Here is a 26195-nt window from a genome sequence, read left to right as displayed (position 1 = left end):
GCTAACTCTTGTGATGGAAAGGATAAACTGTATTAAGAAGAAGAAGAAGAAGAGTTTGGATTTATATCCCCCCCTTTCTCTCCCAAGAGACTCAAGGCTTACACCCTCCTTGCACCTCACAACAAACACCCTGTGAGGTGGGTGGGGTGAGAGTTCGGTGCAGCTGTGACTAAAGCCCAAGGTCACCCAGCTGGCGTGTGTGGGAGTATACAGGCTAATCTGAATTCCCCAGATAAGCCTCCACAGCTCAGGCGGCAGAGCTGGGAATCAAACCCGGTTCCTCCTCCATGAGCTCTTAACCTCCTACGCCACTGCTGCTCCTAAGAACTATGTCCCAAATATCAGTACGGAAAGGACAAGATAAAAAAATGTGATATAGTTTCTACACAGCTCTGTCTGCAGGGGCACACTAACCACTACACCACACCATCACCCACATGGTTATAAGAGCCCTCCGGGGGTGAGCGGTATATGAATTTATCCAAGAAAGAAAGAAAGAAAGAAAGAAAGAAAGAAAGAAAGAAAGAAAGAAAGAAAGAAAGAAAGAAAGAAAGAAAGAAAGAAAGAAAGAAAGAAAGAAAGAACTGAAGCTGATTCCTCCCCATTTGACACCACAACATTACAGCCCTTTAAAGAAAACAGAGGGGTAAAAAAAATACCTATTTCTATTTGCAAAGGTAGTCAGGAATGGAAAATAACCCCCCTGAATCTGAGCCCTGTGTAGCCATAACTCAGATCCAAGATCTTTGGGCTACTTCATTTGACGCCTACCACTGCAAGGCTAAGGGATCGTGATTCCTGCGACTTATTCTAAAAGAGGTGCTCGCTATTCTGCTCTGTGCTAGCTGTGCGGACTGACCAAATGCTGCCCTGCTCCCGTCAATCATCCAGGCTGACCTCTGAGTCACTTTCAGCCGCAGAGGCTCTCCTGGATTTCAGGCCGTTGAGCAAATCCATGAATACTAATAGGGAAGGAGGGAAATCGGAGCCTTCCCGGCTCAGCTGGGCACAAGAGAGCCGTTCCGGCTGGTTGCAGCCTGATAAACAGACCTCTGGAGAGAGTGGAATGAAGAAGAAGAAGAAGTGCGAGGAGTTGACGGTTCTTATTCATGCACCGTTCTCCCGTAGCATCAAGCGTGGCTTACAAGCTCTGGAGCTTTCCTCCTACTCCCGTAAACAGACATACTTTAGGATAGGTGGGAATAGCTGGCCAGTCCATTTTGATAAAGCCAGGCTGCTAGCCCTCATCATCCCTGCCAGCATGATGCTGGCAGGGGATGATGGGAACTTACGCAGCCCACACCTGAGGTCATGGGAGCTGACCCCACAACAGACACCTTGCAGGTAGGTGGGGCTGGGAGAGTTCTGAGAGAACTGTGACTGGCCCAAGGGCACCTAGCAGGAATGTAGGAGTGGGGAAACACATCTGGTTCACCAGATAAGCCTCTGCCACTCCGGTGGAGGAGTGGGGAATCAAACCCGGTTCTCCAGATTAGAATCCACCTGCTCTTAACCACGTCACCACGCTGGAATGGCCGCAGTGCCCGTGGCCCATCTTTGATTTTCTTGGCAATTCCGTTCTCTTTCCACCTCCCCTTTCAAAACAAGCATCGTTTCTTCCCCCGTCCAGACCTTATTACCTGCATTGCTGATGTCATGTCCCATGAGCTTATTTCTTCTGCTGACTTTATTGACCTCCCTCCCACCTTTCTCCCCAACAGGAACCCAAACCGGCTCATATTGTCCCCCTCTGTTTTATTGTCACAACACCCCTGCGAAGTAGGTCAGGCTGAGGGTGCGGGGCCGGTCCAAAGTCGCCCAGCCAGCTTCTGCGGCACGAGCGGGAATTTGAACCCGGGTTTACCAAACAAAACAGAACACTCTCCAATGGCCAATTTTGCAAATCAAATGCAGTTAATGTGCAACAGTGCAATACAAACCTATAAACTCAAAAATACACAAAACAAGACCCTCACAAGTATACTATAACCAGAGGTGGGATCCAGCAGGTTTTCACCAGTTCCCGAGAGTGGGTTACTAATTATTTTATGCAGCCGAAGAGGGGGTTACTTCCATTAACCGCTTTTCCGCTAGGGGAATCCTATTTTAAATCCAAAAACCAACAAGTCCCGTTGTTTCCGGAAGTGTATTGGTTAGCGAAGGTAGAAAACGGGATCATTCTCCCTGTTAGTCATTTTAAAAAACATGTTTTAGAAACATGGTCAAGTGCCCTGCTTAAGGCAGCGGTCCTTCTTTCGATTTCTAGAAACAAAATTCGGCGAATGGTACAAGTGTATTGACAGGCAGTCAGTGAGAGTGAGAAGCAGTTGTTTCTGCTACAGAAGACGATCATGGTAATTTGCTACAATGAGTTTAAATTATGGACAGAAAGATACCAGCTGGAAATTAGGAACTTTTTTTTTACAGTAAGAGTTTTTTCCAGTAACAGAGAAATTATTAATGCCACGTCCTTCCGGAATGCCCAAATACACCCCCCGTCAGGTTCACCGAAATTCATTGGAAGGATGCCATTTGTTGAATCCCACCACCATGGGAACTTGTTACTAAAATTTTTGGATCCCACCACTGACTATAACATACATGGAGTATCATCTGTTACAGTCAATAACTACGTGCAGTGGTGGGATTCAAATAATTTAACAACCGGTTCCGGTGGTGGGATTCAAATAATTTAACAACTGGTTGTTTACAAGCACCATTTTAACAACCAGTTCTGCTGAAGTGGTGCGAACCGGCTGAATCCCACCACTGGTTCAAGGTGGCACTATTGGGAACACATTCCTTAAAGTGCTTCTTTTTCTAACTGGGGGCAGTCACTCCAACAATATATTGCTGCAGTAGTCCACTCAAAAAGCATTGCGCTGTATACAAAACATCCACTTTTTATTTGCATGATATAAAGTCTGTTCCAGGGTTGGCCAACCTATGGCACTCCAGATGTTCATGGACATGCTGGCAGGGGCTGATGGGAATTGTAGTCCATGAACATCTGGAGCGCCATAGGTTGGCCATCCCTGATAATGCTCACAAAAGGCCGTGTTCACTTGTAGTCTCAAGTATCCCCAAGTAGCCTTCGCCCGAATTTGAACCCGGGTTTCCCAGATCCTAGTTGGACGCTTTAACCACTACACCACGCTGGCTTTTGGGAGGGGGGGGAGAGGAAGGCTAGTCGGTTTGCGGCACCGAATCCAAGGTGTGGTTCAGTGGCCAAGTTCCTCCTTTGCATGTAGAAGGTCATAAGAACATAAGAACATAAGAACAAGCCAGCTGGATCAGACCAGAGTCCATCTAGTCCAGCACTCTGCTACTCGCAGAGTGGCCTCACCCAGGGTGCTCCTTGGGAGCTCACGTGTGATGGGAAAGCAATGGTCTTCTGTTGTTGCCAGCAGCTCTTGAGCACTCATTTCAGTTAAGGCAGATGAAACCTCAGATCAAGGAGGATCAAGATTGGTAGCCAGAGATCGACTTCTCCATAAATCTGTCCAAGCCCTTTTTAAAGCTATCCAGGTGAGTGGCCATCACCACCTCCTGTGGCAGCATATTCCAAACACCAATCACACGTTGCGTGAAGAAGTGTTTCCTTTTATTAGTCCTAATTCTTCCCCCCAGCATTTTCAATGGATGCCCCCTGGTTCTAGTATTGTGAGAAAGAGAGAAAAATGTCTCACTGTCAACATTTTCTACCCCAGGCATAATTTTATAGACTTCAATCCTATCCCCCCTCAGACGTCTCCTCTTCAAACGAAAGAGTCCCAAACGCTGCAGCCTCTCCTCATAGGGAAGGTGCTCCAGTCCCTCAATCATCCTCGTTGCCCTTCTCTGCACTTTTTTCTATCTCTTCAATATCCCAAGTTTCAGCTCCAACATTTCCACTGGACAGCGGGCACATTGTGCAGAACGTAGTGGTTAAAGCATTCCACTCGGATCTGAAAAAAAACCCGTTTCAAATTCTGACCGGCCAACCTTCAGCCCCGCCTACCTCACAGGGTCGTCGTGAAACTAATAAGAGAGGGGAGGAGGACCACGCGAGCCGCTTGAGGTCAGCAGCGAGGGAGACAGATGGGATAGGAATAAATTAAAGCCAATAAGTCAAGCATGCATGGGTATGAGAAAGAGGGAATGGGGGGGGGGGGGCAGCCAGAGCGCTCAGAGCCCCCAGAGCCCCCAGAGCCCCCAGATCGGAGTCATTTTTTCCCACATTTGCTCCGGATGGGCCCCGGACCCTCTTGGGTGGGCAGAGATCCAGCTGCCTCGCTTTCCCCCTGGCCCTCGCCTCCCCCGCCAGAGAAGCTTCGCCGGTTGAACTCCGGCCTGCCGCGCCGGGGTCGCAGCTTTGTTGGGAGGGAAGGGGTGTGTGTGTGCGGGGGGGGGGGGATACACAAAGGAAGACGCCACTCTACAAAGAGGGGGGGGGGGCGCTGGGTCTTACCAGCTCCCTCCTGAGCCAGGCCAGCGCTTGCTCCAGGGGCGGCTTCGCCTCCTCCGGGGGCCCCTCCCGCGGCATGCTGCCCGCCCGCCCGGACGAGTGTCTGCTCTTCCTCCTCCTCCTCCTCCTCCTCCTCCTGCGGCGGAGCGGTTTCCCTGGCGCAGCTCCGCGCCGCGCAGGAGAAGCAACTGGTGCCTCCGCGCGCGGCGGGCAGAGCAACCCCAGCCGTTGGCACAGCACGCCAAGGCTGGCGGCTGGCATCTGGCTCAGGCCGGGCGGGGAGGGGGGCTTTGGGGAGGGAGCTCAGCCCCCTCTGACGCTGTTTTTGTGGCCCAAGAGAAGAGGAGTTTGGATGTATACCCCCCCTTTCTCTCCTGTAAGGAGACTCAAAGGGGCTGACAACCTCCTTGCCCTTCCCCCCTCACAACAAACACCCTGTGAGGTAGGTGGGGCTGAGAGAGCTCCGAGAAGCTGTGACTAGCCCAAGGTCACCGAGCCGGCGTGTGTGGGAGTGCACAGGCTAGTCTGAATTCCCCAGAGAAGCCTCCACAGCTCAGGCGGCAGAGCGGGGAATCAAGCCCGGTTCCTCCAGATTAGATACACGAGCTCTTAACCTCCTACGCCACTTACAAGCATCTTCCCCTCCCCACCCCCAAAACAAACACCCTGCGAGGTGGGCGGGGCCGAGAGAGCTCCGAAGAACTGTGACTAGCCCAAGGTCACCCAGCTGGCCTGTGTTGGAGTGCACAAGCTAACCTGGTTCCCCAGATAAGCCTCCACAGCTCTCAAGTGTCAGAGCGGGGAATCAAACTTAGTTCTCCAGATTAGAGTGCACCTGCTCTTAACCACTACACCACTGCTGCTCCCCAAGGAGCAGATCTTTGTGGTCTGAGATCGACTGTCCTTCTGTGAGATCTATCTATATAGACTCCACCCTGCATGGCTACCCTTTTGTCCAATCCCTGGAGTCTGGAGATGCTTTGTCATTCTGGAGGCTCTCCAGGCCCCACCTGGAGGTTGGTAACCCTAAATAGATCCCACCCTGCAAAGACCAAAATACTAATTAGGAAAGGAGTTGATAATAAAACTGCAAGGATTGTCATGCCCTTATATAAAGCCGTGGTGCGACCACACTTGGAGTCCTGTGTTCAGTTCTGGTCGCCACATCTCAAAAAGGATATCGAAGAGATAGAAAAAGTGCAGAGAAGGGCAACGAGGATGATTGAGGGACTGGAGCACCTTCCTTATGAGGAGAGGCTGCAGCGTTTGGGACTCTTTAGTTTGGAGAGGAGGCGGCTGAGGGGGGATATGACAAAGCCCCACAAAATGGCATGGGGTAGAGGTCGCTGACAGAGAGACGTGCTTCTCTCTTTCTCACAATAATTAGAACCAGGGGTACCTACTGAAAATGCTAGGCACTTAGGACTAACAAAGGAAACACTTCTTCACTAACCTGTAATTGGTGTTTGGAATATACACAGGCCAGGGAGGGGGGTACAAGGCAACTAACCTGGATAGCTTTAAAAGGGGCTTGGACAGATTTATGGAGGAGAAATCGATCTATGGCTACCAATCTTGATCCTCTTTGATCTGAGATTGCAAATGCCTTAACAGACCAGGTGCTCGGGAGCAACAGCCGCAGAAGGCCATTGCTTTTCCAGGGTCCTCTGAAGGTGCTAGCCACAGATGCAGGCGAAACGTCAGGAGAAAATGCTACTGGAACACGGCCATACAACCCGGAAACCCCACAACACTCTAGGTTGTAATTGGAATGTTTGCAGAAGTCAATAAATTCCAGATCAATTCATAACGGTTGCTTTTTCACTAATCTGGGCACAGAACCAAATAAAACATGGCACAGAACTAGGGACGTTCCATAACTCTCCATTAGTCCAACAGAATGTAGAATTATCTTCCAAAGCTTCTGTACGGGTGGACGTGTCTGCCAGACATGAATTAAACCAGCTCTCGAGCATCTTTGACGTTTATCTTACAAGTTATGATCAGTTTTATTTTAAAGGGAAGTTTTCAAAGGCCGTCCATATAGGAGTTTATAATTTGCATTATTTAAAAGATTTATTGGCTGCCTTTCTCCCATGTGATTGCTTAAGGCAGCCTAATAAAAAGATGATTGAAAAAGCATTAAGACAATATAAATAAAACAACAATGATAAAAACACAGAGAAGCCCCACGGTTTAAAAATCTCCATTAATTAGTACTGCCGATAAATAAAATGAAATCAGTCAAATGCTTTCCTGGTCTGTCTCAGAAAAAGATGTTAGTTGGCTTGTGTATTCCTCCATCAACTTTGCGGCTCTCCAGATGTCCATGGACTACAATTCCCATTAGCCCCTGCCAATGTAACCTCTATCTGTGGGTTCTGTGGGGCAGAACTTGGAATGAGTTTACAACAACAAATTTTAAAAACAACATGGTTTACTTTCTTAATATATTAACATATAACATCAACATTTAACATCGCACTTCAAGGTCCTGTTCAGGTTGCATTTTCAAGTCCTTATATTTACAGTCTACTGATACTGCCATGTCCAATTCTCCTTTGCAAGTGGGTTGGCTCCTGAAGACACCAAGGGCTTGATGAACAGGATTCAACATGATGAAGGTTTCCAGGAGAACTCTCACCCATTACGAACATAAAAAAATCCTGAAACAACAAACTCTAACATTTACAACATAGCAAAAATAAACAACTACCTTCCCACTAGTTCCCAACAACATTGCAGTTACCTTAACAAGGAGTTAAGGGCTTATACAAACCAAGGCCCGAGTCTGGTAGCCTTGTCTCCTCCAAACTACATGAGCTCTGCAGCCTTCTGCTGCTTTGAGTCTCCACCCCTTTCTGGGTCAGCCCATTCTGAGCATGGGGGTTACACCAGCATGGCCAATTGGCTATGCTGGTAGGGGTTGATGGGAATTGTAGATCTGGAGAGCCGCAAGTTGCAGACCGCTGCTCCACTATGAACTCAACATGCCAGACCTTTGTTATGGAATGCTTCTTCTGGGTCCTGGTACCCACCTAGCTGTTTCCACCCATCTGAAAGTCTGAAAGTAAAAAATACATTTTGTTCAATGAACTATAAACATTTTTGTGTCAAAGTACCACGTTCAGTAATGCACAAAATTATGGTTTTGATGGGAGATGAAGATAACCCAAATCAATATAGACTGCTTTCCACGTATATATGTACTGCTGCAAGGACGTTCTACCCGCAGAAATGCACTGAGGAAAAAATGCCCATCGTGGAAGATTGGATACAGAAGATCACAGAGTAGCAGAAATAGCAAAACTAACAACCTTATTAAAGGACACTAGTACAGAGATATTTGTAGACAACTAGAAACTTTTTATGGACTACCTATTGGAAAAAAATATAGTAGAAGAGAAATAATCGCGGGATTTGAGATTTAAAAGAAAAACCACAGACTGAAATAGAACATTAGAAATGATAGTATAACTCACAGGTGTCAAACTCGCGGCCCTCCAGATGTTATGGACTACAGTTCCCATCATCCCCTGTCAGCATGATGCAGGGGATGATGGGAACTGTAGTCCATAGCATCTGGAGGGCTGCGAGTTTGACACCTGTGATAAATTGTTTCATTTTAATCAGATGCATAAACCTAGAATGGATTAGAATTCAACAGTGAGATAGTGGGAAGTCATTACTTGGTTATTTTCTTTCTTTTGTTGTATTTCACGTTCTTGTTCTGTATTGATGTGTGGAGGTGTGTGTGAAAGCGTTTACGGTTATCTTTGTTTTTTTGTTCCTGTATAAGTTGAGAAAAAAATATAGACAAAAAATTATGGTTTTGACAAAGGCAGAGTATAAAAATGAATGATAATTTTCATGTGCATTTGGGACTGTAGTGGAAAGGAAGAATGAGGGCAAGACTAAAACAAGAACCAAGGAACAAGGTTGGCCAAACCCCAAAAAACTTGCCACACAACAGGATTGCACATTGTACAATTTGGCGGCAGGTTGCTGTTTCTTGAACCGGTGCCTTTTCCATGTTTTCCATTGGACTGTGAATGAAATATTTATAGTATTACGGTCGGGAGAACTTTATGGACTCATGGAATCATTCCTGATTATGTTATTTTGTGAATATTGCATATATGCAATTGTTGGCATTAACACTTCCTTGTGCAATCCTGCTGTGTGGCAAGTTTTTTGGGGTTTGGCCAACCTTGTTCCTTGGTTCTCATTTGGGACTGTATTCTAATGAAGACGTGTACAATTTTCTCCACCGCTGCACCTCAACTGACTGAACTATCATCTTTTTCTGAGACAAGAATATACCTTCTGAAGATCGTCAGAGAGAAGGTCAGGCGAGCCATCCTGGAGAAGTTGTTCTATAACTGGGGGAGTGCTGTTGTGTGCCCGCCAGGTGAGTTTTTTTAGTGGCTCAGTCCAGAAGGGCTTGTCCCTGTGATCTTGATTCCTGGGCAGGAGTGTATTTTCTCTCTCTCTCAAATTAGTACACAGCAATGATGCAGGCCCATGTACAAATACAGTTTCTAGCTCGGAATCTTCCACATCTGGTTTCAGTATCTTATCTGTGTCAGAGGCGTTCCTCCCATTGGGCAAAGTGGGCAGCTGCCCTGGGCGCCACCTTGTGGTGGGCGACAAAATTGCAGGTTCGTTTGTGGGGATTTTGTATTTTCACGGTTTTTCCGTTTTTGGCCTGCAGGGGGCGCAGATTTTGGGATAGCAGCACCAAAATTTCAGGGATTTTTTGGGAGACGCTCCTGATGATATGACCCAGGTTTGGTGAGGTTTGGTTTAGGGAGTGCCCCCATTGCCTAGGCACGCCTCTGATCTGTGTACAGTTCTGGGCACTGCAGTTCAAGAAGGATATTGACAAGCTGGAACGGGTCCAGAGGAGGGCAACCTAAATGGTCAAAGGTCTTGAATCCATTCCCTACGAGGAGAGACTTAGGGAGCTGAGGATGTTTACCCTGGAGAAGCAAAGATTAAGGAGGGACATGATAGCCATGTTTTGATATTTGAAGGGATGTCATGTTGGTTAGGGAGCAAGCTTGTTTTCTGCGGCTCCAGAGACTAGGACCAGGAGTCATGGGTTCAAGGTGAAGGAAAAGAGATTCCACCTAAACATCAGGAAAAACTTTCTGACAGTCAGGGCTGTTTGACAGTGGAATGCACTACCTTGGAGTGTAGCAGAGTCTCCTACTTTGGAGGTTTTTAAAGAGATGGCCATCTGGCAGGGGTGCTTTGATTGTGTCCTCCTGCATTGCAAAGGGTTGGACTTGATGGCCCTTGGGGGTCTCTTCCAACCCTATGATTCTATGGTTCTATCTCACATTAAATGTATTTCCTAGAAAGTTCTCCATTCGCAGCATGAAAAGCATACTTTTTGATAGCATCCTTTCCCAGGCTGCACATAGACTCTTTCGTGCCCTGCCTCTTTATTGAAAAGTCAGCTGTACGTTTCCCACACCAGAAATAAAACTCACATTTCCACCTCCATTCAGGATACAATCTCTGCTCCGTTGGCCTGGCGTGGGCCTTGGAGATGCGTTGCCTAGGCAACGTCGCCCTGTGTGGTGGTCGTGATGTACTTGTGCGATGCCTTTCCGTCGGTTTTGCCAATGTGCCTCTCCAAACGTGGGCTCCTGTTTGTCAGGAGGCTCAGCAAGGACCGGATGTCTTGGAAGGAAAGAAGCTGGAAGAAGCCAGAACCGCAAAACATGGTTCTAGGTCTTCTTGGAACCCGGCCCGGTGTGGGAGAAGACTCCCTCCGGCAGGCCTGCCCTGCTTATCGCAGAGATGTCGAAAAATCAGCCGAAAATCACGATGAGGATTTCATCATGTAACATAAAGCTTAGAGGCTCCAAATGAGGTTTTCATGAGCAGCTCTCACACTCTGTCAACACATTTTACGATTGTCATGCCCTTATATAAAGCCGTGGTGCGACCGCACTTGGAGTCCTGTGTTCAGTTCTGGTCGCCACATCTCACAAAGGATATTGAAGAGATAGAAAAAGTGCAGAGAAGGGCAACGAGGATGATTGAGGGACTGGAGCACCTTCCTGATGAGGAGAGGCTGCAGCGTTTGGGGCTCTTTAGTTTGGAGAGGAGACGTCTGAGGGGGATATGGTTGAAGTCTATAAAATTATGCATGGGGTAGAAAATGTTGACAGAGAGAAATTTTTCTCTCTTTCTCACAATACTAGAACCAGGGGGCATCCATTGAAAATGCTGGGGGGAAGAATTAGGACTAATGAAAGGAAACACTTCTTCACGCAACGTGTGATTGGTGTTTGGAATATGCTGCCACAGGAGGTGGTGATGGCCACTCACCTGGATAGCTTTAAAAGGGGCTTGGACAGATTGATGGAGGAGAAGTCGATTTATGGCTACCAATCTTGATCCTCTTTGATCTGAGGCTACAAATGCCTTAACAGACCAGGTGCTCAGGAGAAACAGCCGCAGAGGGCCATTGCTTTCACATCCTGCAGGTGAGCTCCCAAAGGCACCTGGTGGGCCACTGCGAGTAGCAGAGAGCTGGACTAGATGGACTCTGGTCTGATCAAGCTGGCTTGTTCTTATGTTCTTATAATAGGATACCTGAGCTGGGGTGACAGACAGTGATGGGTAGGGGTTAGAGCACCAGGAGACCCAGGTTGAATCCCTGCTCTGCCATGTTGAGTGACCTTGGGCCTAACTCTCAGCCTAGCCTACCTCACTGGGCTGTTGTGAGGATAAAATGGGAGAGAATGATGTAAGCTGCTTCGAGTTTTCTTTGCGGAGAAAGGTGGGGTACATATGAAGAAAATAAATAAATAAATAAATAAATAAATGGATGGAGTCATGCCCAGTCATAGAATCAGAGTTGGAAGAGACCCCAAGGGCCATCCAGTCCAACCCCCTGCCATGCAGGAACACACAATCAAAGCACTCCTGACAGACGGCCATCCAGCCTCTCTTTACAAACCTCCAAGGAAGGAGACTCCACCACATTTCGAGGTAGTGCATTCCACTGTCGAACAGAGTGTCAGGAAGTTCTTTCCTGATGATTAGGTGGAATCTCTCATTACTCCGGGTCCTAGTCTCTGGAGCAGCAGAAAACAAGCTTGCTCCCTCACCAACATGACCTCCCTTCAGATATCTAAACATGGCTATCATGTCATCTCTTAACCTTCTCTTCTCCAGACTAAACATCCCCAGCTCCCTAAGTCTCTCCTCGTAGGGCATGGATTCCAGACCTTTGACCATTTTGGTTGCCCTCCCCTGGACCTGTTCCAGCTTGTCAATATCCTTCTGGAATTGCAGCGCCTGGAACTGTACACAATATTCCAGGGGAGGTCTAACCAATGCAGAATAGAGTGGTACAATTACATCCCTCGATCTTGACACTACACTCCGATTGATGCAGCCCAGAATCGCATTGACTTTTTGGCTGTCACATCACACTGCCGACTAATGAAGAGCCCTGGCAGCAGCAGAGTCCTGAGGCAGAAAGTTCTGTAATGTCTCAGGCACAGAAGTGGGAGAGACTGAATTCCTGTGGCTGGAGCTCTGTATTTTCTGGAAGACTATTATTTGTCTAAGATAATTATTTTTCTCTGGAAGAAAATCATTTTTAACACCTGGGAAATGGCCACTCATTCCGGCACCTGACTGGATTCATGTTCCCAAGCAGCAGGAGACAGCAAGGGTGGCAAGGGGTGAACATGAGCAGATATGTGCCTGACAGGGACGTAAGCCAACCAAAACAGTTAATCCATCTTCCCACCAAAAAGGATTATCCCAACTGGATTTTCACTTTCTGTCACCAACCACACTGACTTTGAGGGACTTGCAGACTGCACGATCATTTCATTCTTGAAGGAACAACTGCTAGGCAGGGGCAACAATTTTGCTTGCACCGGCTGACAGGCAGGCGGGGCAGTTTGGGGAGTGTTTTGGCCCAGCATGGTATTGCTGGGGACTCATCAGATGAAGACTCGGGGGGGAGGGGCCAAAAGCACTACTAGGGTGGAGCTGGGTTAACCACCTGTTTAACTTTTGAGATGCAAAATGCAATTACTCAAAATAGCTTTTCTAGCAAGGGCAAATAGGACTGTATTGTAATGAAACGGCTAGAAAGCAGCGTTGGTAAAAGGATACGCCACCATATCGCTGCCTATTATTGCAAGTACGCTCTGACTGTGTAATTTCTACAACTCTAATAATCGTAGTATGTTAAATCTGTTTAATAGCTCGTGCTCTGTTTGCTTTCCATTTTCAGTTTTGTTTGATTTCCATTTTCTTTGCAAACTTCTGTCAAGGTTGGACTGGATGGCCCTGCCGGTCTCTTTCAACTCTATGATTCTGTGACAGGGGTCTTCAAACTATGGCCCTCCAGATGTTCATGGACTACAATTCCCATTAGCCCCTGCCAGCATGGCTAAGTGGCAGGGCTGATGGGAATTGTAGCTCATGAACATCTGGAAGGCCATAGTTTGAAGACCCCTGTTCTATGACGATAAACAACCAAATAAAATAAACGTCGACGAGTATTTCCCCTCGCTTTCAAGTTTACTTCCTTGCAGTCTGCAAACTTTTTCGCTCTTCTAGGTACAAGAAGAATTGGAAATGTATCCCACCTTTCTCTCCTGTAAGGAGACTCAAAGCGGTTGACAAACTGCTCCCCTTCCTCTCTCTACAATCAATACCTGGTGAGGCAGGTGGGACTGAGATAGTTCTGAGAGAACTGTGACTAGCCCAAGGTCACCCAGTGGGTTCTGGGTGTAGGAGTGGGGGAAATAAATCCAGTTCACCAGATAAGAGGATGCCGCTCAGGTGGAGGAGGGGGAATCAAACCCGGTTCTCCAGATTAGCGTCCACCTGCTCTTAGCCACTACACTACGCTGGCTCTTGCATACTTCTGTGTACAACCTTAACCCCCCGCAGTTGCATACTCGGTGCCTTTCGGTTGGAGAATTTTGGGTGGCAAGAGATACCACTACTCTGCCCTTCTTCACAGTGGGCCTTCCTTTGTGTGCCCCCCCCAGTCCCCTGAGTGCATGCCCCCACCCTCGCCTAGCCCTTGATACCAGGCAATTCTGCAATCGCTCGTGTCTTTGCACTCCTCCCTGCCACTCTCCTGTAAACTGATTGTTCCCCCCCCCCCCAATCCCCAGGTACGACGACGGTGCGCCTTCAAATCACCTCTCCGGCTCTGCCCATCTCGGCTCAACGCCTTCCTCGACCTGGGTGGGGGGGATGCGGCGCCCGCGTCCCCTTCCTGCGCTGGGGGGCGAGCGGAGGGGGGCGGAGTGGAGGCGACCCCGCCCTTGCCTGCAGCTGGCAAGCAGGACTACCAAGGGAGGAGGAGAGGTAAGCAGCCAGCCGCGTCGCCTCCGCCCGGCCTTCCCGGGGAGGCAGGGAAAGGCAGTTCCGCCCCTCCCTCCCTCCCTCCCCCCTCCCGCCCTAACGGTGGCCGCTGGGGCAGGCAAAGGGGGGGGGAGCGATCCTTGCAAGAGCGACAGGTGCCTCAGCCGCTCAACTGGGCAACTGCACAGCGGCTCGGAGGTGGGAAAGGTGTGTGGGGGGGTGTAGCATTAGAGCACAAGCAGAGGGGGGGGGGCGGAGAGTTCTCCGCCTCCCAGAGAAGGAGGCTGGGTCTCCAAAGGGCTGCGAAGAAAAAAATCTGGGGGCTGGGGAAGAAGAAGAAGAAGCAGGGGCAACCCCGAGCCCCCCCCCTCAAGTCTGGCTGGCCTCCTTGAATCAGGCCCCCCCCCCCATTCCTATAGAAGACCCACCGGCTGCGAGCCGCGCCGTGGTGCTGAACGGACAGCGACCGCTCGCCGTGTTCCAGTCCGCCGCCAGGGGCGCAGCTGAGCGCTCTACCTTTGTCTCCCTTTAGAAAGCGCCGCCAGCAGCCCCCCCCTCGCCCAATGCTCCGCCTATTGCACCCCCCCATCCTTCCCCAGGCCGCCCGAGCCGTGACCATCGCAGGAGGAGGAGGAGTCCGCGACGGAGCATCCATGGTGGCTTCAGGCGGGGAGCCCAGGCTAGGGGCACCTGCTGGATGTGCCCCCCCAGGCAGCATGCGCCCCGAGGCAGCCAGGCAGGAGGGCCGGCCCAACACAGGTACCCAAAGAGCACAGGGAGGGGGCTGCTGCTTAGCCGGGGAGGCCCCCTCTCTAGCTGTTCTGCAGTCGTGGGAGGGGGGGTAGGTGGTTTGGAGGGTCTCCTGCTGACCAGCAGGGCATCACGGGACCTGTCAGCGGGGAGGGGGGCACCGGAAAGGGGAGAGAGAAAGGCGACGGCAGAGCCAACCTTGCATGCGCGCAGGAAAACGGGGTGGGGGCACGCGAGCGCGCGCGCGTGATGCAATTGTCCAGTGTTGCATTGGGCAAGAAGACAGGTTGTTGGGGAGAAATCGGTGTCTTTACGTGGGGTGCAAGACAGTCTCCCCCTCTCCCCGTTGCCATGGCAGCGGTCGGTCGGGTGGAGAGGATGCGCGTGTGGTCCAACCCTTTCCCGTCCCAGGTTGGGAGGGCTTCTTATCAGGTCCAGCACAGCCTGGGCTCTCTGCGCATTTGGTGCCCCCAGGGGCTGCTACAGAGAGAAGAAGAAAACTCCAGAGATTTCTTGGCTTAGAGCAACAGCGTGTGGTAGCACCTACTACCGTAGCAAAGGGTGTGTGTGAGACGGGAATATTATTCAGCGCGACAGACGGTGGGCGTAGCCATGCTAGCCGCCAGGTGGTCCCCTGAAATTACAGGGAAATGGCATCTCATCTCCAGCGGGTGGGCCAGTGGCATCTCTGCTGAGCTTCTTGCTCTTCCTCAAACTTTACCCTAACCTCCCCCCCACCCCCCAGCCAACATCCAGGAGTCTTCCAACTTGAATTGGTCCATGGTCACCCCAGTACCCCCCCAGTCCATTGCTTCAAATGGAGCCAGTGGTCAACCCTATGCTCACTGACGTAGAAGTAAGCTCAGCTGGGTTCGGAGTGTCGTGGCTGTATGGCCGTGTTCCAGTAGCCAGGCTGTATGGCCATATGGCCGTATGGCTGTAATGGCTACTGTTCCAGTATGGCTATGGTATGGCTATGTACATAGGATGGCAGATTTAGAAAGTAAGGCTGTATGGCTACTGTTCCATTAGCCAGGCTGTATGGCCGTGTTCCAGTAGCCAGGCTGTATGGCCGTATTCCAGTAGCCAGGCTGTATGGCCGTATGGCTGTATGGCTACTGTTCCAGTATGGCTACAGTATTGCTATGTACATAGGATGGCAGATTTAGAAAGTAAGGCTGTATGGCTACTGTTCCAGTAGCCAGGCTGTATGGCCGTGTTCCAGCAGCCAGGCCAGGCACAGATTCCTTGTAGCCAGGCTGTATGGTCACGTGATGGCTGTGATGGCTGTATGGCTACTGTTCCAGTATGGCTACAGTATTGCTATGTACATAGGATGGCAGATTTAGAAAGTAAGGCTGTATGGCTACTGTTCCAGTAGCCAGGCTGTATGGCCGTGTTCCAGTAGCCAGGCTGTATGGCCGTGTTCCAGTAGCCAGGCTGTATGGCCGTGTTTCAGTAGCCAGGCTGTATGGCCATATGGCCATATGGCTGTATGGCTACTGTTCCAGTATGGCTATGGTATGGCTACGTACATAGGATGGCAGATTTAGAAAGTAAGGCTGTATGGCTACTGTTCCAGTAGCCAGGCTGTATGGCCGTGATCCAGTAGCCAGGCTGTATGGCCATGTTCCAGTAGCCAGGCTGTATGGCCATATGGCTGTATGGCCACTGTTCCAGTATGGCTACAGTATTGCTACATACATAGGATGGCAGATTTAGAAAGTAAGGCTATATGGCTACTGTTCCAGTAGCCAGGCTGTATGGCCGTGTTCCAGTAGCCAGGCTGTATGGCTGTATGGCTGTATGGCTGTATGGCTACTGTTCCAGTATGGCTACGGTATGGCTATGTACATAGGATGGCAGATTTAGAAAGTAAGGCTGTATGGCTACTGTTCCAGTAGCCAGGCTGTATGGCCGTGTTCCAGTAGCCAGGCTGTATGGCCGTGTTCCAGTAGCCAGGCTGTATGGCCGTGTTCCAGTAGCATTTTCTCCTGACGTTTCCCCTGGATCTGAGGATTCCCTGAAGGTGCCAGCCACAGATGCAGGCAAAACGTCAGGAGAAAATGCTACTGGAACACGGCCATACAGCCCGGAAACCACACAGCACCCCAGTGATTCCGGCTGTGGAAGCCTTCGACAACATCAGCTGGGTTCATTCCCATGTAAGCGTATATAGGATGGCAGATATAGAAAGTAATTGTTGCTGAATTGTGTGCAGCAGGTATTGGCATCCCCTGATTGGATGGCCCAGGTTTTACACAAATTGGCTCTAAAATTTTAATGGACTGTTATATTTATTTCCCAGTTCTTAAGTCACATATAATATGTAAATAAGATCTCCTCAGGACGCTAATTATTTGTGATATCCTGGACTCTGTATTGGTTTATTCTAAGTTTTAGGAATGGTTTATGACAGCAATAAATAAGCTTCTTGGATGACCCAGGCTAGCCTGAATTCATCAGATCTCAGAAGCTAAGCAGGGTCAACCCTGGTTAGTATTTGGATGGGAGACCACCAAGGAAGTCCAGGGTCTGCTATGTAGAGACAGGCAATGACAAACTAGCTTTGAATATCTCTTGCTTCAAAAACCCTACGATTTGATGGGATTTTCCATTACCAGGTATTGGCAAGTGAACAGGAGACCCTAGTGCAGTGATAGCGAACCTTTTTGAGACCGAGTGCAAGTTACAACATGGCAATTTAACCTGAATACCGAAGGTTTAGTTTAGAAAAAATGGTTGGCTCCGAGACGTGCGCTATTTGGGAGTAAGCTTGGTGGTAGTTGGTGCCTTTGCTTTGAAGCAACCATGCAACTCTTCCAATGGGTGAATCACGACCCAACAGGGTTTGCTCAGAAGCAAGCCCCATTGCCCACAACCGAGCTTACTCCCAGGTAAAAGATCGCGCTTTAGTTCTTCGCATGAAAATCAGTGGGATTTAACAGCGCTTAACAGGGTTACCTACACTGCTTCCCCAAAACTAGGTCTTAGGTTTAATGCTAATAGCCCAGGCCAGCCTAGATGTGGGGGGGGGGGGGGGCTCTGTTTGCGCGTGCCCACAGAGAGGACTCTGAGTGCCACCTCTGGCACCCGTGCCATAGGTTCGCCATCACTGGCCTAGTTTGTTCTCCCTCTTGTTGCCATGTGGGTGAGGGAGCAAGCTTGTTTTCTGCAGCTCCAGAGACTAGGACACGGAGTCATGGGTTCAAGGTGAAGGAAAAGAGACTCCACCCAAATGTTAGGAAGAACTTCCTGACCGTTAGGGCTGTTGGACAGTAGAATTCACTGCCTCAGAGAGTGGTGGGCAGATTCCGCCTGGGCCAAAAACAGCGGTGTGAAAACAGTGTGAAAACGATGTAAACCCTTTTACTCCCTTTTAAACCACTTTACACTGTTTTCACACCATTTTCACACAGTTGTTTTTGACCCATGCGGAATCCACCGTGGAGTCTCCTTCTTTGGAGGTTTTTTTTAACAGAGGCTGGATGAACATATGCCGGGAATGCTTTGACTGTGAGTCCCTGCATGGCAGGGGGTTGGACTTGATGGCCCCTGGGGTCTCCTCCAACTCTATGATTCATTGTAAGCACCTTTAGCTTAGTTTTGCAAGCAGAATGCAACCTCTGCAGACCAGTCTTGTGTATGATGCAGTGCGCTCCTGGGTGCACACAGTGGCTTTCTCCTGCCCCTCCCTTTCTGGTGACCTTTAGATTGCAGCTCCATTTGCAAGAGGTGTTTACTCAGCTGGTTGCTTCAAAACATTCTGACTTAACCCATCCCCTGCCCCCGAGGATGCGGTGCCAGGGGGATGCTCTGCCCTGCTTGCAGGCTGGCGAAAGAAGCCGGTGACAGTCACGGAATACTCATCAAAATTCAGGCAGGCGGGATGAGGTTTCCCTCCAGCCGGGCCTAGAAGCCACAGGAAAAGAGGAGAAAAAGAAGAATTTGGATTCATATCCCCCCTTTCTCTCCTGTAAGGAGGCTCAAAGGTGCTTACAAACTCCTTTCCCTCCCTCCCCCCACAACAAACACCCTGTGAGGTGGGTGACACACAATCGCAACGTGTGATTGGTGTTTGGAATATGCTGCCACAGGTGGTGGTGATGGCCACTAACCTGGATAGCTTTAAAAGGGGCTTGGACAGATTTATGGGGGAGAAGTCGATTTATGGCTACCAATCTTGATCCTCTTTGATCTGAGATTGCAAATGCCTTAACAGTCCAGGTGCTCGGGAGCAACAGCTGCAGAAGGCCATTGCTTTCCCATCCTGTACGTGAGCTCCCAAAGGCACCTGGTGGGCCACTGCAAGTAGCAGAGAGCTGGACTAGATGGACTCTGGGCTGATCCAGCTGGCTCGTTCTTATGTTCTTATGTTCTTATGGGTGGGACTGAGAGAGCTCCGAAGAACTGTGACTGGCCCAAGGTCACCCAACTGGCATGTGTGGGAGTGCACAAGCTAATCTGGTTCTCCAGATAAGCCTCCACAGTTCAAGTGGCAGAGAGGGGAATCAACCCCGGTTCCCCAGATTAGAGTGCACCTGCTCTTAACCACACTGCACCACGCTGCCTCTCAAACGCCTGCAAAAATTATCCCCGCCCCTGGAAGCTGGAGCTGAGCAGGCAGATTGGCTGTCCTGTGCTTGGCTCGCCCCCTCTCCCATCAGCCCTGCAACGAGGGAGGGCGGGGCATAGATTGAAGCCCACCTGAACCTGCAGGCATCATCATGAAGGTTTGCTTTATAGAGGAAGGGGGGGGGGGGAGGGAATCGGCATCCTACGTTTCAAGAGTAAAAGGAGACCAGGAGGGGGAGCCCGAGATCAACATCAGAAAGGTCAGGAGGAGGCCGAAGCGGGTTCCCGATTCTCTCTTTGTAGTTGCTGGTCATCCCCTCACCTCAAATAAGAACCAAATCCATTAAAATATTTCTTTTATTAGGATGAACTAAACGGTCACAGAAATACTTTGCAATACTTTTGAGCTCTTCACCCAGCTGGATGTTATGATATTCAAAGGAGACAGAGAAACAGATTTTTCAGGCCATGTTTATTTATTTATTTTTATTTATTTATGGTTTTTTTATACCGCCCAACCCCCGAAGGGCTCTGGGCGGGGCACAACACAGATTCTACATATAATATGTACAGACAAAATCCCCTTAGATTAAAATAATTTAAATTTAAATTTAAAACGCAGAGGTAGATTCAATAAAAATGGCGTCAGCGATAACCCCAATTAAACCCTCCCAAGGAGGGGGAAAAAGTGGGTCCCCAAGATGGCAAAGGGGACTCCGAAACCGGAGGAGTAGAAGGGGCACCTCAGTCAGCGGCTGGACAATCCAAAAGCCCGGTGGAACAACTCAGACTTACAGGCCCTGTAGAATACACCAAGATCCCGCAGGGCCCAGACATGTTACATATATTTATGAAGCTGCTTTATACTGAGAGAGCGAGCTTGTTTTCTGCTGCTCCAGAGACTAGGGCCAGGAGTCATGGGTTCAAGATGAAGGAAAAGAGATCCCACCTAAACATCAGGAAAAACTTTTTGACTGCCAGGGCTGTCTGACAGTGGAATTCACTGCCTCGGAGAGTGGCGGAGTCTCCTTTGGAGGTTTTTAAAGAGAGGCTGAATGAACATATGTCAGGAGTGCTTTGATTGTGTGTTCCTGCCCAGCTGGGAGTTGGACTTGATGGCCCTTGTGGTCTCTTCCAACTCTATGATTCTGTGGTTCTACAGAAGCATAAAGTTGGAAGAGACCAGAAGGGTCATCCCGTCCAGCCCTCTGCCCTGCAGGAGGTCACTATCAAAGTACTCCCAACAGATGACCACCCAGCCTCTGTTAAAAACAGCCAAATAAGGAGACTCCACCACACTCCCAGGCAGCATAATCCACAGTCAAACAGTCCTTACAGGAAGTTCTCCCTCGTGTTAGAAAATAAGGACATAAGAAAGAGCCTGCTGGATCAGAGCCTGCTGGATCAGACCAGAGTCCATCTAGTCCAGCACTCTGCTCCTCGCAGTGGCCCACCAGGTGCCTTTGGGAGCTCACATGCAGGAGGTGAAAGCAAGGGCCTTCTGCTGCTGCTCCTGCTCCTGAGCACCTGGTCTGCTAAGGCATTTGCAACCTCAGGTTTAGGTGTTTAGGTGGCATCGCTTTTCCTGCACCTTTTTAAATCCATCACTATTTGTTCTAGTCACTGGAGCAGCTGGAAACAAGCTTGCTCCCTCTTTAACATGAAAACTTTGTCTTCAGTCTTTGCAGTAGGTTACTACACATTGTCTGGGGATAAGAAGAAGAAGAAGAGTTTGGATTTATATCCCCCCCTTTCTCTCCTGCAGGAGACTCAAAGGGGCTGACAATCTCCTTGCCCTTCCCTTCTCACAACAAACACCCTGTGAGGTAGGTGGGGCTGAGAGAGCTCCGAGAAGCTGTGACTAGCCCAAGGTCACCCAGCCGGCATGTGTGGGAGTGCCCAGGCTAATCTGAATTCCCCAGATGAGCCTCCACAGCTCAGGCGGCAGAGCTGGGAATCAAACCCGGTTCCTCCAGATTAGATACACGAGCTCTTAACCTCCTATGCCACGGCTGCTCCATATGGTGCCATAAGCAGTTGGTAAGGTGTCCACTCACTGGAAATACAAAAGGTAGCAGAAAACCATCCAAATCTGGTAGGTTGGTAGGTAGACAGGTAAGCAGGTGTGGTTTTCCTTGATTCCTGACTCTTTGATGATTTGTCCCCAACAGATGAGGTGCTGACAGGAATGATCCAGGGGATTATATCCCAATGGCTTCCTCACATCCCCTGGAACTGACCGTCTTGGGGGATGGACCGGGGCCCAGCCGAAGAACCCCACCAGGGGTTCCTTCATCCGCATGGACAGCTCCCAGTGCCGGCATTGAGAATGTCTCCTACGAGGGGGAGGAGGAAGAGGAAGAAGAGGAGGCAGAGACCTCCTTCCCGAATGGCCGCGGGTCAACCGGCGGTCCCAGGGAATCTTCAGCGCCCCCCAGGGGAGACCTCTCTCCCAGGTCGGAGGATGGTTCTCCGTCAGACGCGGCCGGGAATTCCGTGGACTACGGCTTCATTTCGGCTCTGGTCTTCTTGGTGGGCGGGATTTTGCTGGTGATCGTGGCCTACAGCATCCCTCGGGAGGCCAGGGTCGACCCAGACACGGTGTCCGCCCGGGAGATGGAGCGGCTGGAGATGTACTACGCGCGCCTGGGATCTCAGTTGGACAAGTGCATCATCGCGGGCTTGGGCTTCTTGACCTTGGGGGGCATGCTCCTCTCCACGCTCTTGATGGTCTCCATCTACAAAGGGGAGCTGTACCGGAGAAGGACCTTCCCGGCCTCCAGGGCTCCCAGGAAGACCTACGGATCTATAAACCTGCGGATGAGGCAGCTGAACGGGGAAGGGGGGCAAACGCTGGTGGAGAATGAGGTGGTTCAGGTGATGGAAGTCGCCCCCAGCAGCCAGAACTGCTGACGTTTCTAGACAGGGGGCCCGATATGACGACGGCCCTTCCTGTTTAAACCGAGTTGAAGGCCCCAGGCCTCGAGAAGGCTTTTTGGAGCTGAGAGAAGAGCTCACTGGAACACATTCAATGGTCACTTTGTACCTCAGAGGAGATGAGAAGGAAAGAAAGGCTGGAATTCCACCTGATGCTGGGAAGCCGCTTTAAATAAAACCTCAGGCAAAGACTTGTCTTCTTGGCTAACGTTAATAGGCAATCCCTTTCTGCTTCCTGGGTGCTTTCCAAAGCGCCCGGATGAGAGCTCCAATAAAACTTCCGTAAAGTTTTCTGTGCCGGGTTTGGCCCAGGGATAACACTTTCCTCACCCAAAGCTCCTTTTCGCCACCGCTGCAAAAACAAAAAAAGCCTCGGCCGACAAAACGGAGCCAAAGTCACCTGTCGGAGATCCCCCACGGAGGACGGTGCCATGCAGCGAAAGGCCGGCACTTTGGAGCTAAGTCACTGTGTTTTCTTCTGCGGTAATTTGTTAGCAATAGTTCGATGTACCAGACACGGAATGCTGGATTTCGGTGGAAACCCCCCCCCCCCGCCATCTCGCAAAAGGGCACCGTGCGTTCAAATGGGATTCCTCCAACTCGAGGTCGCAGCGCCTTCTTCGCGAGGTCTCCATTTTGAACACGTCCTGGAAGCGAAGCCGGGATGGAAAAATCCACAGGCGGACTCGCAGGTCGGCTCTTCGCACCAGCACACCCGAACCCCGTCGTCCCACACATACAACACATACAACACTGAAAGAACCACGCCTGTTTCCGAATGTTTTTGGCTCAGACCAGAAATGCACCCAAAAGCAAACGGCAATTTCGGACGCTCTCCATCTCCCGAGTTCTTCTGGCTGGTAAACGCCGTGTCCCCAACAAGGTAACCTGCCTTTGATGTCAAATGTATTGGCTGCAAACGGGGGGATAAAATTACCTCCGGAACCCAAAGCATGAAAGATTAATGAAGGCCGGTGGGGAGCTGGCACGGAGAAAAGTATGTCAGCAGGAAGGATAAAAATGGAAATAACTCCGCCACCGCGCTGAAGGTGACCCCTCGCAAGGGACGGAGGCTGGCAACCCACCAATGTGCTGCTCTCAAGGCTTCTTGGGGTGGTCCATACCAGGAAACAAACGATATCGATCGCTCGGCAACTGAGACTGCAGCGGCCCCAGGGAAAGGACGGCGCAGTTAGTGTGTTTGCTCGGGCCAGGTTGATGGGCCTGGAGATCTTGATACATTGGGGGAGTTTCCTTTGGGGGTGGGGGGGGAGAGTTGCTGTAACTAGGGGGGGTGAGGGAGTCCGTTATTTTAAAATTAATTTGAAAATACTACATTTGACACTGGAGGAATGGTTCGTCTGACTTACAGTGGGATCAAGCAGTACGGTAAAAGAACAGGCAGGGTGAGCAGCTCTGTTTCAGAATGGGAGACACAAATTGGGGAGCACTTCTTCATATTAAAACATCCCCGCAAGGGGAAAACTAGCACCTCTGGGTGCCAGACCAGCTTTCTCTGAACTAGATTTCTGCTTGCCAAGGGTCTTTTTAAAAATTAAAATGCTGGAAGATCTTTCTTTCTTTCTTTCTTTCTTTCTTTCTTTCTTTCTTTCTTTCTTTCTTTCTTTCTTTCTTTCTTTCTTTCTTTCTTTCTTTCTTTCTCTCTCCCTCCCTCCCTCCCTCCCTCCCTCCCTCCCTCCCTCCCTCTCTTCCTTCCTCCTCCCCTCCTCCCTTCCTCCCTCCCTCCTTCCTTCCTTCCTTTCCTCCCTCCCTCCCTCCTTCCTCCCTTCCTCTCTTCCTTCCTCCCTCCCTCCCTCCCTCCTCCCCTCCTCCCCTCCTCCCTCCCTCCCTCCCTCCCTCCCTCCCCTCCCCCCCTCCCTCCCTCCCTCCCTCCCTCCCTCCCCCCTTCCTTCCTTCCCTCCTTCCTTCCCTCCTTCCTTCCCTCCCCCCTTCCTTCCTTCCCTCCCTCCTTCCTTCCTTCCCTCCCTCCCCCTTCCTTCCTTCCCTCCTTCCCTTTAGTGTGAGTTTGTATGTTTATCGCCCCCCACCCCCAAATCATGTCACTCTCTAAGGCCCCTTCTGCACAGTTGGGATAAAGGAACCTGTTTACCTGTTTTCGCGTTCAGGGACATCCATGCGGGCCGCATTTGTAATCCACGGAAACAATCTGGGTTGCTGTTGTAACTTTGCACTGAGGCGCATCTATTTTTCTAATTACTTCCCACACATGCATAGTTAGGCAGGCATGCGTGAATGAACCCCCACAGCCAGAGGTGAAATCCAACCAGTTCTCTCCGCTTCTCTAGAAGTGGTTGCTAACTTTTTCTGAGTGCCGAGAAGGGGTTACTAAAGCAGCCTCCCTGCCCAACAGGGACTGGAGGCGCGTGTGTGCGGCGGTGCCACTGTTTGAATCCCACCCCCATCGGAACCTGTTATTAAAATTTTTGGATCCCACCACTGCATACAGCCATGTCAATGTTCCATGATACGGCCGTTCGCACCTGTGTAACTACACAGAAGCACACCGGAAAATTTTAAAAAATGGAAAATGGAGGTGAATAAAGTGCTTCCTGCGCAGCCGTTTGCTCGCAAGCGGCTGCAACCTGGGATTTTTTAAAAAAAGAATCACTAGTTTAGCGATTTTCAAAAAATCTGGTTTGGGGGAATAAGACGGGGCAGACTATTTTTTTTGCGGGGGAACGTATGTTGTCCCCCCCCCCCCGAATGGGTTTTTTTAGTATGCGACACCTGTGTTTATTGGCCTGTGTGGGCGGGGCCTAAGATGCTAACGGTCTCGAATCGAGCACATCCGATAGGCAGCTTTTCCAACTGGAAGTTTGCAAAACTGAAAAAAAAAAGTTGCACCAGCCTGCAAAGAGAAACATCAGTTGCTTCCCCTTTCAGGCAAATGAAATGCCTTTTAACGCTGCACAGCCTGGCAACTGGATGAACTGGATGTTTCCTCTCTCCTACACATGAAGCCTGCTGAATGACCTTGGGCCAGTCACTGTTTCTTCTCGCCAACACCCCATTTCCACCCCACTCGGTGGACCTGGCTGGTAACGATGAGATCAGGGCGCAGGTGTGCATTACGCATGATGTGTGGCGGCGCCACATAGTTAACATGTTTTGGAAAGATCAGACTTGTCCTTTTGTCCCTGTTGGTTCTGATACAATTCTGCTTACTCTGCCATGGGGCTTTCCGCATCATGAAGGAAGCTATGCTGACTCGTTCCCTTTCAGTGGAGGACGATTCAGCTGTCCGCGACAGTAACTAATGGCCCCCCCTGGAACCGGTGCCAAGTGGGCGGATCATCTTGCGCCTGTCTCGCCTCCTTGCTCGTGATTGGAGCTATAGGTTACCAAGGGAAACGGGAGCGCTTTTTTACAGTTTTATGAAGTTTACAGTTACATGCTTTTCTGCCCGCCACCTACTCTCTCCAAGCCGGCGCGCATGCCACAAAAGCGCTCCTGGATTGGTTGAACGATGAGGTGTCGCTTCATGCATCCGCATCTCTCGCTTTGAAGCGTATCGACCTTGTTCTGATACAGAAAGTGTAGTTCATAATCCGCGGCTGCGATGTCGCAGTTCTGAGGGGGGGCAGGGGAACTGAGACAAAACAATGTTGAGCTCGGTTGCAGTGCGGATTCACTGAGGCGAACCTAGGTAGAAACCAGTACAACTCTGTCAGTGCGGAAAGCCCCCATGTGTCCTAAACACGTCACAAAGTCACAGATTGTTTGAGTCAGCGATGACCAACCTTTTAGGCTCGGCATGTCAAACATTTGGAAAACTACTAACTGGACTCTGCTGGTGTGTCAGCCCCCACCCCCCCTGGACAAAAGGGGAACAATTCTTTACCCATTCATTCAATTAATAAAAATACAGTCCAAACATGTGTGGTGCTATTTATTATATAAAGAAATATCACATAATTTACAAAAATGACTCAAAAAGGAGGAACAGTTGTCAGGTGTTGGTGAATGCCGTCATGTCGGCCACCCTCTGGGGCATGTCAACTTTGACAGGCGTGTCATAGGTTCAAGAATTGTTGGTCCTGCGTTTCCAGAGACCACCCCATCAGCCTCTGTCAGCATGGCCAATTGGCCATGCTGGTAGGGG

General features: G+C 50.1%; 1 protein-coding gene across 2 annotated transcripts; it reads left to right on the top strand.

Moving 5' to 3' along the window:
• Positions 1-13764: 13764 nt before the first annotated feature.
• TMEM74B (transmembrane protein 74B) lies at positions 13765-23563 on the top strand. 2 transcript variants are annotated; one of them, XM_048499076.1, is made up of 2 exons: positions 13765-13813; positions 21307-23563. In XM_048499076.1, exon 2 carries the CDS (start codon positions 21347-21349, stop codon positions 22046-22048), a length of 702 nt encoding a protein of 233 aa, XP_048355033.1. In that variant the 5' UTR covers positions 13765-13813; positions 21307-21346; the 3' UTR covers positions 22049-23563. The 2 variants fall into 2 exon arrangements, with proteins under 2 accessions (XP_048355033.1, XP_048355032.1); XM_048499075.1 differs by lacking the exon at positions 13765-13813 and adding an exon at positions 14412-14569.
• The last annotated feature ends 2632 nt before the right edge of the window (positions 23564-26195 follow it).

Source organism: Sphaerodactylus townsendi, linkage group LG05 (genome assembly GCF_021028975.2).
Source record: "Sphaerodactylus townsendi isolate TG3544 linkage group LG05, MPM_Stown_v2.3, whole genome shotgun sequence".
Classification (NCBI taxonomy): Eukaryota; Metazoa; Chordata; class Lepidosauria; order Squamata; family Sphaerodactylidae; genus Sphaerodactylus; species Sphaerodactylus townsendi.
Note: the sequence above shows the minus strand (reverse complement) of the source record. Positions and strands in the feature narration are given on the sequence as shown.

Coding starts and splice junctions, on each gene's coding strand:
- TMEM74B (XM_048499076.1), top strand. CDS start 21,347: ATGGCTTCCTCACATCCCCTGGAACTGACCGTCTTGGGGGATGGACCG.